We start from the raw sequence: 14,499 nt of genomic DNA on the forward strand, positions 1-14,499 counted from the left end.
CTGTCTTGTTTGTTTGCTGTATTGGACCCTTTTCTGAGTCTATTAAGAAGAATGCGATAATCAGAAGTGTAACAATCCCAGGCAGTGGAGGCACTCAGGTTAAAACCTCCCTGTACATGGATGACATCGCCGTTTTCTGCTTGAACCCGCTGCCTGTGCGCAGACTGATGAGCATCTGTGACCAGCTCGAACTGGCATCGGGAGCCAATGTTAAACACGGCAATGGCGAGGCCATGTTCTGTGGGAACTCAGCTGACCGATCCTTTGTCCCCTTCACCATTAGGTCAGCCGACTTGAAGGTGCTGGGGTATGGTTCGGAAGGGCCAGGGCGTGCACCAAAACCTGGGAGGAACGAGTAGCCAGGGTACAACATAAGCTGAACATGTGGGAGCAGCGAACACTCTCCATTGTGTCAGGTTACTGTACGTGGTGCAGGTCTGGCCCATACTGCACTCCTGCACTGTGGTGATCACCTGAGCCATTTTCCGCTTCATCTGGGGATCCAAAATGGACCAGGTCCCGAGGGACACGATGTTCAAACCTCTGGAGAAAGGCGGGAAAAATGTACCCAACATCGCCCTCATCCTGATGGCTACCTTTGTGTGTGGCTGTAGCAAGCTGTGTGTAGACCTCCAGTACGCAAACTCCAAGTGTCACTCCATGCTGAGGTTCTATCTGTCCCCGGTGTTGCGAAGGATGGGCCTGGTCATATTGCCGTGGAACGCTCCATCCAGTTGGACTGTGCTGTAACACCTATCCTTCATGGAAAAGTTTCTGTGGAAAAACAAGTTTGACCACCAATCCATCAGGCACTGGTCTGCACAGAATGTTCTCAAGGCCCTACGGGAAAAGAAGATGGTGGATCCTGTCGGATGGTTCCCCGAGCAGACTTCCAAAGTAATTTGGCGGAATGCCCCATCACCAGAACTTTCAAACAAGCACCAAGATGTAGCTTGGCCGATGGTGAGAAGAGTCCTCCTCGTCAGATCCTTCCTGCATGCCCGAAGTCTCACCCCCTCTGCACAATGCCCTCGAGGTGGCTGTGGTGGGGAAGAGACGGTTGCCCACCTCTTTCTGGAATGCGTCTTTGCAAAGCAGGTGTGGAAAGAGATGCAATGGTTTTTGTCGAGGTTCATCCCAAGCAGCTCTGTAGCACAGGAGTCTGTGCTCTACGGGCTGTTCCCAGGGACGTACACCGAGATAAACATCAACTGCTGCTGGAAGACTATCAATTCGTTGAAAGATGCTCTTTGCTCTGCCCGAAACTTGCTGGTCTTCCAGCGCAAAGAGTTGTCCACCACCGAATGTTGCAGACTGGCACATTCCAAGGTCCAGGACTACGTGCTGAGGGACGCACTAAAGCTTGGGGCAGCTGCAGCAAAGGCTCAATGGGGAAAGACCACAGTGTAAGGTCCCCCCACCATAGTGAACTGAGGGGCTGGATCCATGGGAAACCCCTCGAACTGTAGCCAGAAATTATTTGTTTGCTGTCAAATGTACATGGCATGAGAAATGAAATGGAAGGGTTGTGAGGCAACTCACTCCTGTATTGAAGGAAACTGATCTCCTTTCCACTCTTTGTATTGTTTGACTTGGTGCTTTTTGGAACTGTTTTGTAATGTATTTTTTTTTACAGATTTTTATGAATAAAGTATATTTTGGAAGTTAATAGAAGAAAGTCTGGCAGAGGTAAAGGAGGGAAAGGACTAGGCAAAGGCGGAGCAAAGCGGCACCGCAAAGTGCTTCCTGACAATATCCAGAGCATCACCAAACCAGCAATCCGCCGCCTGGCTCGCCGTGGCGGGGTCAAGCGGATCTCGGGTTTGATCTATGAGGAGACTCGCGGGGAGTTGAAAGGTTTCCTGGAGAATGTGATCAGGGATGCGGTCACCTACACTGAGCACGCCAAGCGCAAGACGGTCACTGCCATGGATGTGGTGTACGCTCTGAAACGGCAGGGCCGCACAACTCGACCCTTTCCAGCAAACACACACTCTTCGAAGAGCCACCCACCGTCTCACAGAGAGAGCAATGAGCTGGAAACGGGAGCTGGGATAGGCTGTTCAGAACTGTCTGGAATAAATCTGTGCTGTATTCGTGTAGAAAACTGGAATCCCCGAAATTGACATTTCAGTTGCAGCAAGGATGTGCAATGGATTTGATTTTCTAAACGGGCTGTGTAAACAGTGCCCGAGGCTCGACACTGAGTTATTTCCCCATTCGACACATACCCTCAGTGAAAAGCCACATCACTCCTCCAGAATCACTCATTGTTTTCATAGAATTTCAAAATGATTTCGCTGCAATGAGGGATTCCGGGAATTTTGCAGCAGCCGTTGAATCGGTCACTGGAACCAGACCCAATTGTGATGTTATTTCTTCCGAGACGGTGTTTCCTGCACTGAAACTGACAGGGTTTGTGAAACTGATCAGTTTCAGCTCAATCATTCAGGGACCTGGAATTCCCACAGCTTGAGCCCGCGCTCACTTCTGATTGGTCAACCTCTTCCCATTCGCATTTCTTAACCAATCGCAGAGCCTCGAATTGGGGAAAATGCAGCAAATCATTGGCTTAAATTGTCGAAATTGGCAGAACGTTTGAATTCGAAAAAGGCGCCAATTTCAGTGTCGGCAAAAAGCGAATTACTGGAAAATCTATTTAAAGTTGTTCGTAAAATATTTTCCACCAACCTTTAAAAACCTTTCTTTATTCCGCTATTATCGCCACAAATTCCTGGCGCTATTTTACGCACAGCTTTAACCTGTCATTTTCCCCCCCACTTCTTATCTGTAACCGGCGGTGGAAGACTCCATTCAGCAATCCTTAAGGGACCAATAACTCAAACTCGGTGTGGAAAGGAATAAATTAGACTTTTGGTAATTCCCCTTCACACAGGGATCAGGGGGACAGTGAGAAGCCACCGAAATAGTTGCTCATAAACATTTTAAATAGTTCCTATTCTGTTCTGTTACTGACATGCTTGAATCAGACAGTAATCAGCCCTTTCAGGGACTGTGGGTGGCTCTGAAAAGAGTCTTTGGTTTATTAGATGACATTTTGTCTGCTTTACATTTTCTGGGAGCTTTGAGCGCTGGTTTTCTTGGGTAGCACCCCGCCCTGAGCGATGGTCACCCCTCCCAGCAGCTTGTTGAGCTCCTCCTCGTTGCGGACGGCCAGCTGCAGGTGTCTGGGGATGATGCGGGTCTTCTTGTTGTCCCGGGCCGCGTTACCGGCCAGCTCGAGGATTTCAGCGGCCAGATACTCGAGCACAGCAGCCAGATCGACCGGGGCTCCAGCACCCACACGCTCAGCATAGTTGCCCTTTCTCAGGAGCCTGTGAACACGGCCCACCGGCAACTGCAGTCCAGCCCGGGAGGAGCGAGACTTGGCTTTGGCCCGAGCTTTCCCGCCGGTCTTTCCTCCAGACATTTCCACAATCTCACAAATACTTTCACAAATGGATAATTTCCGCAGCATTTACTTTACTTTAAGACTGAGAACTCTCCTCAATGGTCGGTACTTAAATCTATTTGCCTATATTCTTCATCAATCAGGTCACTGACCAACACAAGAGGGCGGGATTTACCCGCCACGACATCAGAAGCACATAATTTGTCAATTTCAAAAAGCCCGCCAATTTCATTGTCGGAAAGGAGCGGATTGAAATAAATGTCATCCTTAGTGAAAGATTTAAAGTCCCATCTCTTGATTTTGTTTTATTCAACTTGTAAAATGTTATTTAAATTGTGACTCATTCGACAATCGCTTTCAAACTGTCCCGGGTGGGGCCTGCATTGGCCTGAAGTGAAATACTCAGTTTAGTTTTCAATCAGAGCCCAGTGTCCTTCTCTGAAAAGAGGGAGCCGGATCAAGTCTTCAAACGGCCCTTAACTTGCTCTGTAATAATCCCATCCCAGGCTGTTACACTGCGGAGAGTTGCTGTTAATAAAATGATTAATCAGTGAAGGGATTAAGGTCTAATCCTTACCGCTGAAATCAGCTGTTAATGCGGTCATACAGGGGCTGTGAAAAAACAGAATAAGAGCAGCTTTAAGCAAAAAAAGTGAAGGCAGGTGATCAGATTATGGGTTCGTGTTCGGTTAATAACAGGAGATACAAACACAGCAGTGGGATCTTTATTATATTATACATCGTCTTAAAGTGATTTCATAAAGATGTCGGATGCAGCTTTTTCAGAGATTGTTGGTGGCTCTTAAAAGAGCCGTTGTGTTTGGGATGTTTTTCAGTCCATTGTGCAGTTTTACTTGGAGCTGGTGTACTTGGTCACCGCCTTTGTCCCTTCCGACACGGCGTGCTTGGCCAGCGCCCCGGGCAGCAGCAGGCGCACGGCGGTCTGGATCACCCAGAGATGATGGTTGTTGTAATGGGCCAGGCGGGAAGCCTCACCCGCGATGCGCTCGAAAACATCGTTCACAAACGAGTTCATAATGCTCATGGCCTTGGAGGAGATGTCGGTGTCGGGATGAACCTGCTTCATCACTTTGTAGATGTAGATGGAGTAACTCTCCTTCCTCCGCTTCTTGCCGCCCTTTGTTGACGGTTTATTTAAGGTTTTCTTGGCGCCTTTCTTAGGAGCTGCTTTCTTCTCTTTTTTATTTCCAAAATATACTTTATTCGTAAAAATCTGTTAAAAATACATTGCCAAACAGTTTCAAACAGCACCAAAAAATACAAACATTGCAAGGGAGATCAGTTTCCTTCAATACAATCATGAGTTGCTTCACAACCCTTCCATTTCACATTTGTCATGCCAATTACATTTTTACATTTACAGCAAATGAAAATTTTCCCGATACAGTTCGAGGGGTTTCCCATGGTTCCAGCCCCTCAGTCCAGCTTGGTGGGGGAACCTTACACTGTGGTCTTTCCCCATTGAGCCTTTGCTGCGGCTGCCCCAAGCTTTAGTGTGTCCCTCAGCACGTAGTCCTGGACCTTGGAATGTGCCAGTCTGCAACATTCGGTGGTGGACAACTCTTTGCGCTGGAAGACCAGCAAGTTTCGGGCAGACCAAAGGGCGTCTTTCACCGAATTGATAGTCCTCCAGCAGCAGTTGATGTTTGTCTCGGTGTGCGTCCCTGGGAACAGCCCGTAGAGCACAGACTCCTGTGTTACAGAGCTGCTTGGGATGAACCTTGACAAAAACCACTGCATCTCTTTCCACACCTGCTTTGCAAAGGCACATTCCAGGAGGAGGTGGGCGACCGTCTCTTCCCCACCACAGCCAACGCGGGGGCACTGTGCGGAGGGGGCGAGACTTCGGGTGTGCATGAAGGATCTGACGGGGAGGGCCCTTCTCACCACCAGCCAAGCTACGTCTTGGTGCTTGTTTGAAAGTTCTGGTGATGAGGCATTCCGCCAAATGACTTTGACGGTCTGCTCGGGGAACCATCCGACAGGATCCACCGTTTCCTTTTCCCGGAGGGCCTTGAGGACATTCCGTGCAGACCACTGCCTGATGGACCGGTGGTCAAAGGTGTTTTTCCGCAGAAATTGCTCCACGAAGGATAGGTGGTATGGCGTCGCCCAACTGCACGGAGCGTTCCGCGGCAATGTGACCAGGCCCATCCTTCGCAACACCGGGGACAGATAGAACCTCAGCACGTAGTGACACTTGGAGTTTGCGTACTGGGGATCTACACATAGCTGGATGCAGCCGCACACGAAGGTGGTCATCAGGATGAGGGCGATGTTGGGTACATTTTTCCCGCCCATGTCAAGAGATTTGAACATCGTGTCCCTCCGGACCCGGTCCATTTTAGATCCCCAGACGAAGCGGAAAATGGCTCGGGTGACTGCCACGGCGCAGGAGTGGGGTATGGGCCAGACCTGCGCCACGTAGAGCAACAACGTGAGCGCTTCGCACCTGATCACCAGGTTCTTACCCACAATGGAGAGAGATCGCTGCCCCCACATGCCCAGCTTTTGTCGTACCTTGGCTACTCGCTCCTCCCATGTTTTGGTGCACGCCCCGGCACTTCCAAACCATATCCCCAGCACCTTCAGGTAATCTGACCTGACGGTGAAGGGGACAAAGGATCGGTCAACCCAGTTCCCAAAGAACATGGCCTCGCTCTTGCCGTGGTTAACTTTGGCTCCCGAGGCCAGTTTGAACTGGTCGCAGATGCTCATCAGTCTGCGCACGGACAGCGGATCCGAGCAGAAGACGGCGACGTCATCCATGTACAGGGAGGTTTTGACCTGAGTGCCTCCGCTGCCTGGGATTGTCACCCCTCTTATGCTCGCATCCTTCCTAATAGACTCAGCAAAGGGTTCAATACAGCAAATAAACAAGACAGGGGAGAGAGGACAACCCTGTCTGACTCCAGATTTGATCGGGAAACTTTCAGATTCCCACCCGTTGATTGACACTGCGCTACTGATGTTTATGTAGAGCAGTTGGATCCAATTGCAGATTCCCTCCCCAAACCCCATTTTGGAAAGCACGTCCATAATGTCGGTGTGCGATATCCTGTCAAAAGCCTTCTCCTGGTCCAGGCTGATGAGGCAGGTGTCCACCCTCCTGTCCCGTACGTAGGCGATCGTATCCCTGAGTAGCGCGAGGCTATCAGAGATCTTCCTGCCGGGTACAGTACTGGTCTGATCGGGGTGAATCACCAACTGCAGAGCAGACTTGACTCGACTGGCTATGACTTTGGACAGAATCTTGTAATCAACATTAAGCAGTGAGATGGGCCGCCAATTTCTGATTTCTGCCCTCTCCTCCTTCTGCTTCTAAATGAGGGTGATGATGCCTTTTCTCATGGTCTCTGACATGCTGCCGGCCAGGAGCATACTCTCGTATACTTCCAGCAGGTCCGGGCCGACCCAGTCCCACAGGGCCGAGTACAACTCGACCGGTAAGCCGTCGCTCCCGGGGGTTTTACTCGTCTCGAAAGACTCGACGGCTTTTGTCAGCTCGTCCAGAGTTAGCGGCTTGTCCAGTCTCTCCCTCCTGCTGTCATCTAGGACCTCTGTGATCGATGACAGGAAGGACTGGGAGGCTCTGCTGTCTGTGGGCTTCGCGTCATACAGCCCAGCATAAAAGGATTTGCTGATCCTTAGTATGTCGGACTGCGAAGACGTTACCGAGCCATCTTCTTCCTTCAGGCTGCTGATAACAGAGCTCTCTCTGTGTACCTTCTGGAAGAAGTAACGCGAGCACGTCTCATCCTGCTCGATGGAGCGGACTCTGGACCGGAAGATGATCTTGGAGGCCTCCTTGGCAAAGAGCGAGGACTGCTGGCTCTTCACCTCTTGGAGGTCCTCCTTGACCTCGACCCCCATTGACTGCAACCGGAGTAGATTTTGCATAATTTTCTGGAGTCGGGACAGTTCCCTCTGTCTCTCTCTCGCCTTCTGAACACCTTTGTGGATGAAGAACCTCTTGATGTTCTCCTTAATCGCTTCCCACCACTGAACTGGAGACTCAAAGAGGGGTTTCACGGTCCTCCAACCATTGTAATCCCTTTTGAGTTCCTCAACGTTCTCTGGGGTCAGCAGTGTCGCATTGAGCTTGCACGTCCCTCTGCCAACCCGCTGGTCGTCCTGTAAGTGACAGTCGGCCAGTAAGAGGCAGTGGTCGGAGAAGAACACCGGCTTGACGTCGGTGGATCCGACCGTGACAGCACGGGACACAAACAGGAAGTCAATCCTGGAACGGGCAGACCCGTCCGATCTTGACCATGTGTATCTGCGCTGCGCTCCGTCTGCAGGTTTGCTGAAGACGTCGTGCAGTTTGGCATCCTTAACTGTTTCTGCTAGGAATCTGGACGTAGCGTCCAGTTTGCTGTCGTCACTGCCGGATCGTCCAGCCGCATCGATGATGCAGTTGAAGTCACCGCCTAGGATGACCGGCCTGGACGTCGCCAGCAGCAGTGGGAGCGGCTGGAAGACGGTCAGACGCTCGCTGCGTTGTACCGGGGCGTACACGTTGATCAACTGGAGCGGAGCGTTGTTGTACATCACGTCTGCTATGAGGAGGCGGCCGCCCACCACCTCCTTAACTTCGGAGATGGTGAAGTTACCTCCCCACAGCAGAATACCCAGGCCGGAGGAGCGGCAGTCATTACCCCCCGACCAGATCGATGGCCCGTGGGACCACCATCGCGACCACTGCCTGTAGGTGCTGAGGTGTGGTATTCCACACTCCTGCAGAAACAGCAGGTCAGCTTTGGCCTTGGCAAGGTAATCCAAGGTTGAAACACATCGCGTAGTAGATTTAATGCTACGCACATTAATGGAAGCAATTCTTACACCCATTTTTTACTAAAAATTAGTTGTTGCTTCCCATACCATTTGTCCTCGCTGGTTCCAGTCCTTCGGGATGTTCCTGCATACCCATCGTGTGCGCAAGCAGTTTCACGTTGGTTGCGCTCAGAAACCCCTCCTGATTTTTCATGCAGGGTTTGTGCCGCTCGGGTGACATCGGGGGGGGTCTTGTAGGCAGAGAGCATTGGGTTGTCCTCAGCTGCTTCCATCTGTTCCTCCTCGAAAACATCACAGCGCCAGACGTGTCTTTGCTCCCGCTGTCCCGGAGCTGAGATGCGTTGGCCACGTCGTTACGTGTGAGGCATTGGGGTTGGGGCACACCGGGCCCATCACAGCTTCCAGTGCCCGGGGGCTGGGATGCCTTATCATCCATCTCGGAATTCTGCCGCCTCTTTTGAAGGGGCTGTCGTTCCAGCATTTCCCCGTCCAGTGAAGAGGAGTTGTTGCAGTCTGATTCAGAAGAGAACCTCCTCTTGCCACTGGTTTGGGTGGTGGCTTTGGGATGTTTTTTCTTTGTGGTTTTCCTCTGGACCACTTGCCACTGACCTGTTTGTCCATCTGCTGCCTCCTCCTCCATTGATCCTGTCTGTGGAGGAGGGGTTTCCGGGCGCTGGGTAGGTGCTGGGTCGTTGGTTTCAGCTGCCTCCTCTTCCTTCTCAGGTTGAAGTTCCTCACTGCGAAGAAGGTTGCTGGTCTCCTTTCGAACAGCGGACGCCTTCGTCGAACCTTCTCCCGGCCTTCCCTTGGACCTTGCCGCCTGAGCATAGCTGAGGCAACGTTTGGGGCAGGTCTTGTAGAGATGGCCTGCCGCACCGCACAAGTTGCAACACTTAGTCTGCTTACAGTCCTTGGTCTGATGGCCTTCCTCCTTGCAGTTCTTGCAAACAACCGTGCTGCAGTTGGCTGCCATGTGACCAGATTTGCCACAGGTGCGTAAACTCTGGGCTGCCCAGCGTAGACCAAGAAGCCTCGACTTCCCCCAATAGCGAAGCTGGAGGGAGGGTGGATGATGGCTCCACTGGGAGCCTGGTGGGGGGACCTTACCATTTTCAGTTTCAGATACAGAAATAAACCAAACCCCTTCCGAGTGCGGATTAAATAGACAATCCCACAGCTCTATGCTAATGAGGGATGGGAGAAAGTAAAGATTGTGATTGGGTGATTGGCAGTGATGTCACAATAGTTTTATATCTGCAACCAATCACAAACTCTCTCACTGCATTCAGGAATTACATTTCCCAAAGACTCTCTCCAGCCCCAGTTTCTATTGAAAAATCCACCGGGAAATGACGCCTGGCTGCGAGGGTCTCTTATTCTCAGCAGCGTCTCACATTCCGGCCTTTAAGTTGAGCGCTTTGTTGGGCGGAAATATTTATTCAGGCAGCTTCAACAGCTCAGAGCCGACACTGGGTTAGAAACCAGAAATAGGAATACGGGTCACAAACAAGGAGTTTATGTTGAACTTTTATAAATCTCACTGGTTATCGGCCTCAGCTGGAGCATTGTGTCTAATTCTAGGTTCCACATTTTAGCAGGGATATCAAGGCCTGAGAGAGAGTGCAGAGGAGATTGACTAGAATGGCACTAGAGATGCGTGAAAGGATAGCAAAGCTACCTCGACTACACTTCTTCACACCCTACCTCCTGTAAGGACTCCATTCCATTCTCCCAGTTTCTCCGTCTCCGACGCATCTGCTCTGATGATGCTACCCTCCATGACGGTGCTTCTGATATGACCTCCTTTTTCCTCAACCGAGGATTTCCCCCCACTGTGGATGACAGGGCCCTCAACCGTGTCCGACCCATTCCCCGCACCTCTACCCTCACCCCTTCCCCTCCCTCCCAGAACCGTGACAGGGTTCCCCTTGTCCTCACTTTTCATCCCACCAGCCTCCATATCCAAAGGATCACCCTCCGCCATTTTCGCCACCTCCAGCGTGATGCCACTACCAGTCGCATCTTCCCCTCCCTTCCCCTGTCAGCATTCCGAAGGGATCGTTCCCTCCGCGACACCCTGGTCCACTCCTCCATTACCTCCACCACCTCGTCCCCGTCCCAGGGCACCTTCCCCTGCAATCGCAGGAGGTGTAATACCTGCTCTTTTACCTCCCCTCTCATCACTATCCCAGGCCCCAAACACTCCTTTCAGGTGAAGCAGCGATTTACTTGTACTTCTTTCAATGTAGCATACTGTATTCGCTGTTCACAGTGTGGTCTCCTCTACATTGGGGAGACCAAGCGCAGACTGGGTGACCGCTTTGCGGAACATCTCTGCTCAGTCCGCAAGCAGGACTCTGAGCTTCCGGTTGCTTGCCATTTCAACACTCCCCCCTGCCCTCATGCTCACATCTCTGTCCTGGGATTGCTGCAGTGTTCCAGTGAACATCAACGCAAGCTCGAGGAACAGCATCTCATCTACCGATTAGGCACACTACAGCCTGCCGGACTGAACATTGAGTTCAATAATTTCAGAGCATGACAGCCCCCCATTTTACTTTCATTTTTAGTTATTTTTTCTTCCTTTTTTATACATTCTTTTTTTACATTTTTTACTATCTTTTTTTGCATTTATTTCATTTCATCTTAGTTTGTTCAGTTTGCTTACCCACTGTTTTTTTCAGGTTTTTTTTCAGGTTTGCACTTGCTGCTGTTCAATATTCAGTATATTCACACCTAATCTGTACTAATGCTTTGTCTTTCAACACACCATTAACATATTGTTTGCCTTTGCTCCGTGACCTTTTGGTCAGCTATGTGGCCTGGTCCAATCTGCACCTTCTCCTTTGTTATCTCTTACCCCACCCCCACCTCACTTGCTTATAATCTGTGACTTTTCTAATATTTGTCAGTTCCGAAGAAGGGTCACTGACCCGAAACGTTAACTCTGCTTCTCTTTCCACAGATGCTGCCAGACCTGCTGAGTGATTCCAGCTTTTCTTGTTTTTGTAGCAAATCTAGGGTCGTTCTTCTTGGTGCAGAGATGTTAATGTAATATTTAGTAGTTGTGTTCTACATTCTAATGGGTTGAAGAGGAACTGTTCCCACTGGCAGAAGGGTCTGCAACCAATGGACGCAGAATTGTTAAAAGAATCAGGGGAAGATGAGGTGATATTTTAACACGCGTTCTGATGATCATAAATGTACTGCTTGAAAAGGGAGGTGAAAACAGATTCAATAATAACTTTCCTGAGGGAATTGGATCATTATTTGATGGGGAAATTACAGGGCAATGTGAAAATGACAGTGAGGTGGGACTGATGGATAGATCGTTCAAAGAGCAGCACAATTGTTCAAATGAACTCTTTCTGTGTTGCAAAATTGAGATTATTGCTGTTCAGAAACATCCTGACACATCATGTCGCCTTTCAGTTCACCAGTTTTAAACACCTGGAACTGAGCTGAGTATTTTATTGGCTGTGATTATAGCATCAGAGACCAAAAGACAGCGGCCCAGTCCCAAAATCCACAGAAAGACTCAATGGATTGCTCCATGTGAGCGATGCTGTTAGAGCAATGAGCAAAGCTGCCTTCCAAACAGCTGGAATAAAAACAGAAAATGCTGGAAATACTCAGCAGGTCAGGCAGCATCTGTGGAGAGAGAACAGAGTTAATGTTTCAGGTCAATGACCTTCCAAGCAGCTGTGCCCGGGTTTGATTCCCAGCCATTACAGTTTGGCGTTCCTTAAATTCCTCAGATGAGAAACTGAAAGATAGGAACTGAGTTGGGTGCTGTCTCGAAGGAATTTTGTTTCCCAAAGCAAGAAGTGTATAATTTGAATAAACATATTTCCAACGCTGATTTCCTTCAAATTAAAGTTCAATTGAACTCTGATTTTACTCCTTTTTATTGATAATTATTATTTGACCTGAATCATACAGTGGACTCAGAATAGAATTACTCAGATTCATTTTCCCACAGCTATTCCCGTTCCTTATAAGAAACAATTCCTGGATTCTGGAAGCTGTGAATTGGAGGGAAACAAACATATCCACACTATTCGAGAAAGGAAGGAGAGAGAAAGCAAAGAACTAGAGGCCAGTTTGCCTGACATCAGCAATGGGGAATATGCTACAATCTATTATTACAGACATGGTAAAGGGTGATGTGGAATATCAGAATATGGTTGGGCAGAGTCAACATGGATTTATTAAAAGGAAATTGTCAATGATAAATTATTAGAATATGTTGATGTTGTAACTGCCAGGGTAGATAAGGGGAACCAGTGGATGTAGTCTGTTTGGATTTTCAAAAAGCATTCAATAAGTTATCAAACAAGTGGTTATTACACCAATGTAGGTCCCATGCAATTTGGGGATAATATATTAGTATAGATTGAGTAGTAGTTAACAGACAAAAAACAGAGAGTAGGAATAACCGAGTCATTTTCGGCAGGAAAGCTGTCAGTGGTTGGATACTGCAAGGATTGGTGCTCGGGACTCAGTTATTTCCATTCTGTATCAATGACTTAGATGAGGTGACTGAATGTCATGTTATCCATGTTTGCCGATGATATAAAGTGAGGTGGCAAAGTAAACTGTGAGGAGGATGCAAAGGGGGAGAAAAGGGATTTAGACAGACTAAGTATGTGGGCAAGAATGTGAGAGATGGAATATAATGGGGAGAAGTGTACAGTTACACACTTTGGCAGGGCGGCGCAGTGGTGAGCACCGCAGCCTCACAGCTCCAAGGACCTGGGTTCGATTCCGGGTACTGCCTGTGTGGAGTTTGCAAGTTCTCCCTGTGTCTGTGTGGGTTTTCTCCGGGTGCTCCAGTTTCCTCCCACAAGCCAAAAGACTTGCAGGTTGATTGGTAAATTGGCCATTATAAATTGTCACTAGATTAGGTAGGTGGGAGGGAAATATAGGGACAGGTGGGGATGTTTGGTAGGAATATGGGATTAGTGCAGGATTAGTATAAATGGGCGGTTGATGTTCGGCACAGACTCGGTGGGCCGAAGGGCCAGTTTCAGTGCTGTATCTCTAATCTAAAACAGCAATACAGAACATTTTTGAAATTAGTGAGAGAATGGGAAATGTTTACATTCAGAGGGACCCGAGTGTCCTTGTCCAGGAATCACAGAAAGTTAACGTGCAGGTACTCAACCAATTAGGAAAGCAAATGATATGTTTGCCTTTATTGCAAAGAGATTAGAGTATGAGTATTTATTGCAATTATACAGCGTGAGATCACACTTGGAGTGCTGTGCAGTTTTGGTCCCCTTATCTAAGGAAGGATATAATTTCCTTAGAGGGAGTACAGAGACGTGCCACTAGGCTGCTTCCTAGGATGAGGGGATTGTCCTCTGAGAAGAGATTGAATAGACTAGGCCTCTATTCTCCAGAACTCAGTAGAGTGAGAGGTAATCTCACTGGCAGATAAAATGCTCAGTGGCTTGACATGGTAAATGCTGGGAGGATGTTTCCTCTAGCTGGGCAATCTAGAATGAAGGGTTACAGTCTCAGTATAAAGGGCTTGGTCATATTTGACTGAGAAGAGGAGATTTTCTTTTCAGTCAAAGGGTTATGAATCTTTGGAATTCTCTATCCCAGAGAACTCTGGATGCTCAATCATTGTGTATATTCAAGAGAAATCGATAGGTTTTTGGATATTAAGGGAATCAAGGGGGCTGTGCCAGTGTGGTAAGATGGAGTTGAGGTAGGAGAACAGCTGTTATATTATTGAATGGTGGAACTATTTCAATGGGCAGAGTGGCCACTCCTGCTCTTATTTCTTATGTAAACTTTCATTCCCTCCCAGGGATTGTTTTATTCTTCAAAAAGAGAAATACTGCAGCCGCTCGAAATCTGAATAACAGAAGATTCTGGAAACACTCAGCAGTTCCAGCAGTATCTGTGGAGAGAGGAAGGGAGGAGCAATGTTTCAGGTCTATAGAAGGGTCACAGAACTGGACCATTAACCCGAGCTTCTCTTCTCCACAGTTGTTTCCGGACTGGCTGAGTGTTTTCAGTATTTTAGCTTTTTTTCTTTCTATATGTTATCTCTTTCCCTTTTGACTGTTTGCTGTGAAACTTTCAGCATTGTGCTCAGTTCTTTGTGTCGTTATGTTTTCTTTATTTGAAGTAATGCAAATAGTATCCTGAAAAATCAGACAGAAATACTGCTCAATGTAGTGTAATATATAACAGGGCACATTTACAAATATCAGATCAATGTAGTAAACATTTTTATTAAGAATTGATTACTTTTA

General features: G+C 48.5%; 1 protein-coding gene across 1 annotated transcript; it reads right to left on the reverse strand.

Moving 5' to 3' along the window:
- Positions 1–4,262: 4,262 nt before the first annotated feature.
- LOC137363021 (histone H2B type 1-M-like) lies at positions 4,263–4,592 on the reverse strand (the record flags this gene model as incomplete). The annotated part of the gene is made up of 1 exon (XM_068027142.1): positions 4,263–4,592. A coding segment is annotated over one exon (330 nt), but the record flags the coding sequence as incomplete, so codon positions are not given.
- Positions 4,593–14,499: the final 9,907 nt, after the last annotated feature.

This window comes from Heterodontus francisci, unplaced genomic scaffold, assembly GCF_036365525.1.
Source record: "Heterodontus francisci isolate sHetFra1 unplaced genomic scaffold, sHetFra1.hap1 HAP1_SCAFFOLD_51_2, whole genome shotgun sequence".
NCBI lineage: Eukaryota > Metazoa > Chordata > Chondrichthyes > Heterodontiformes > Heterodontidae > Heterodontus > Heterodontus francisci.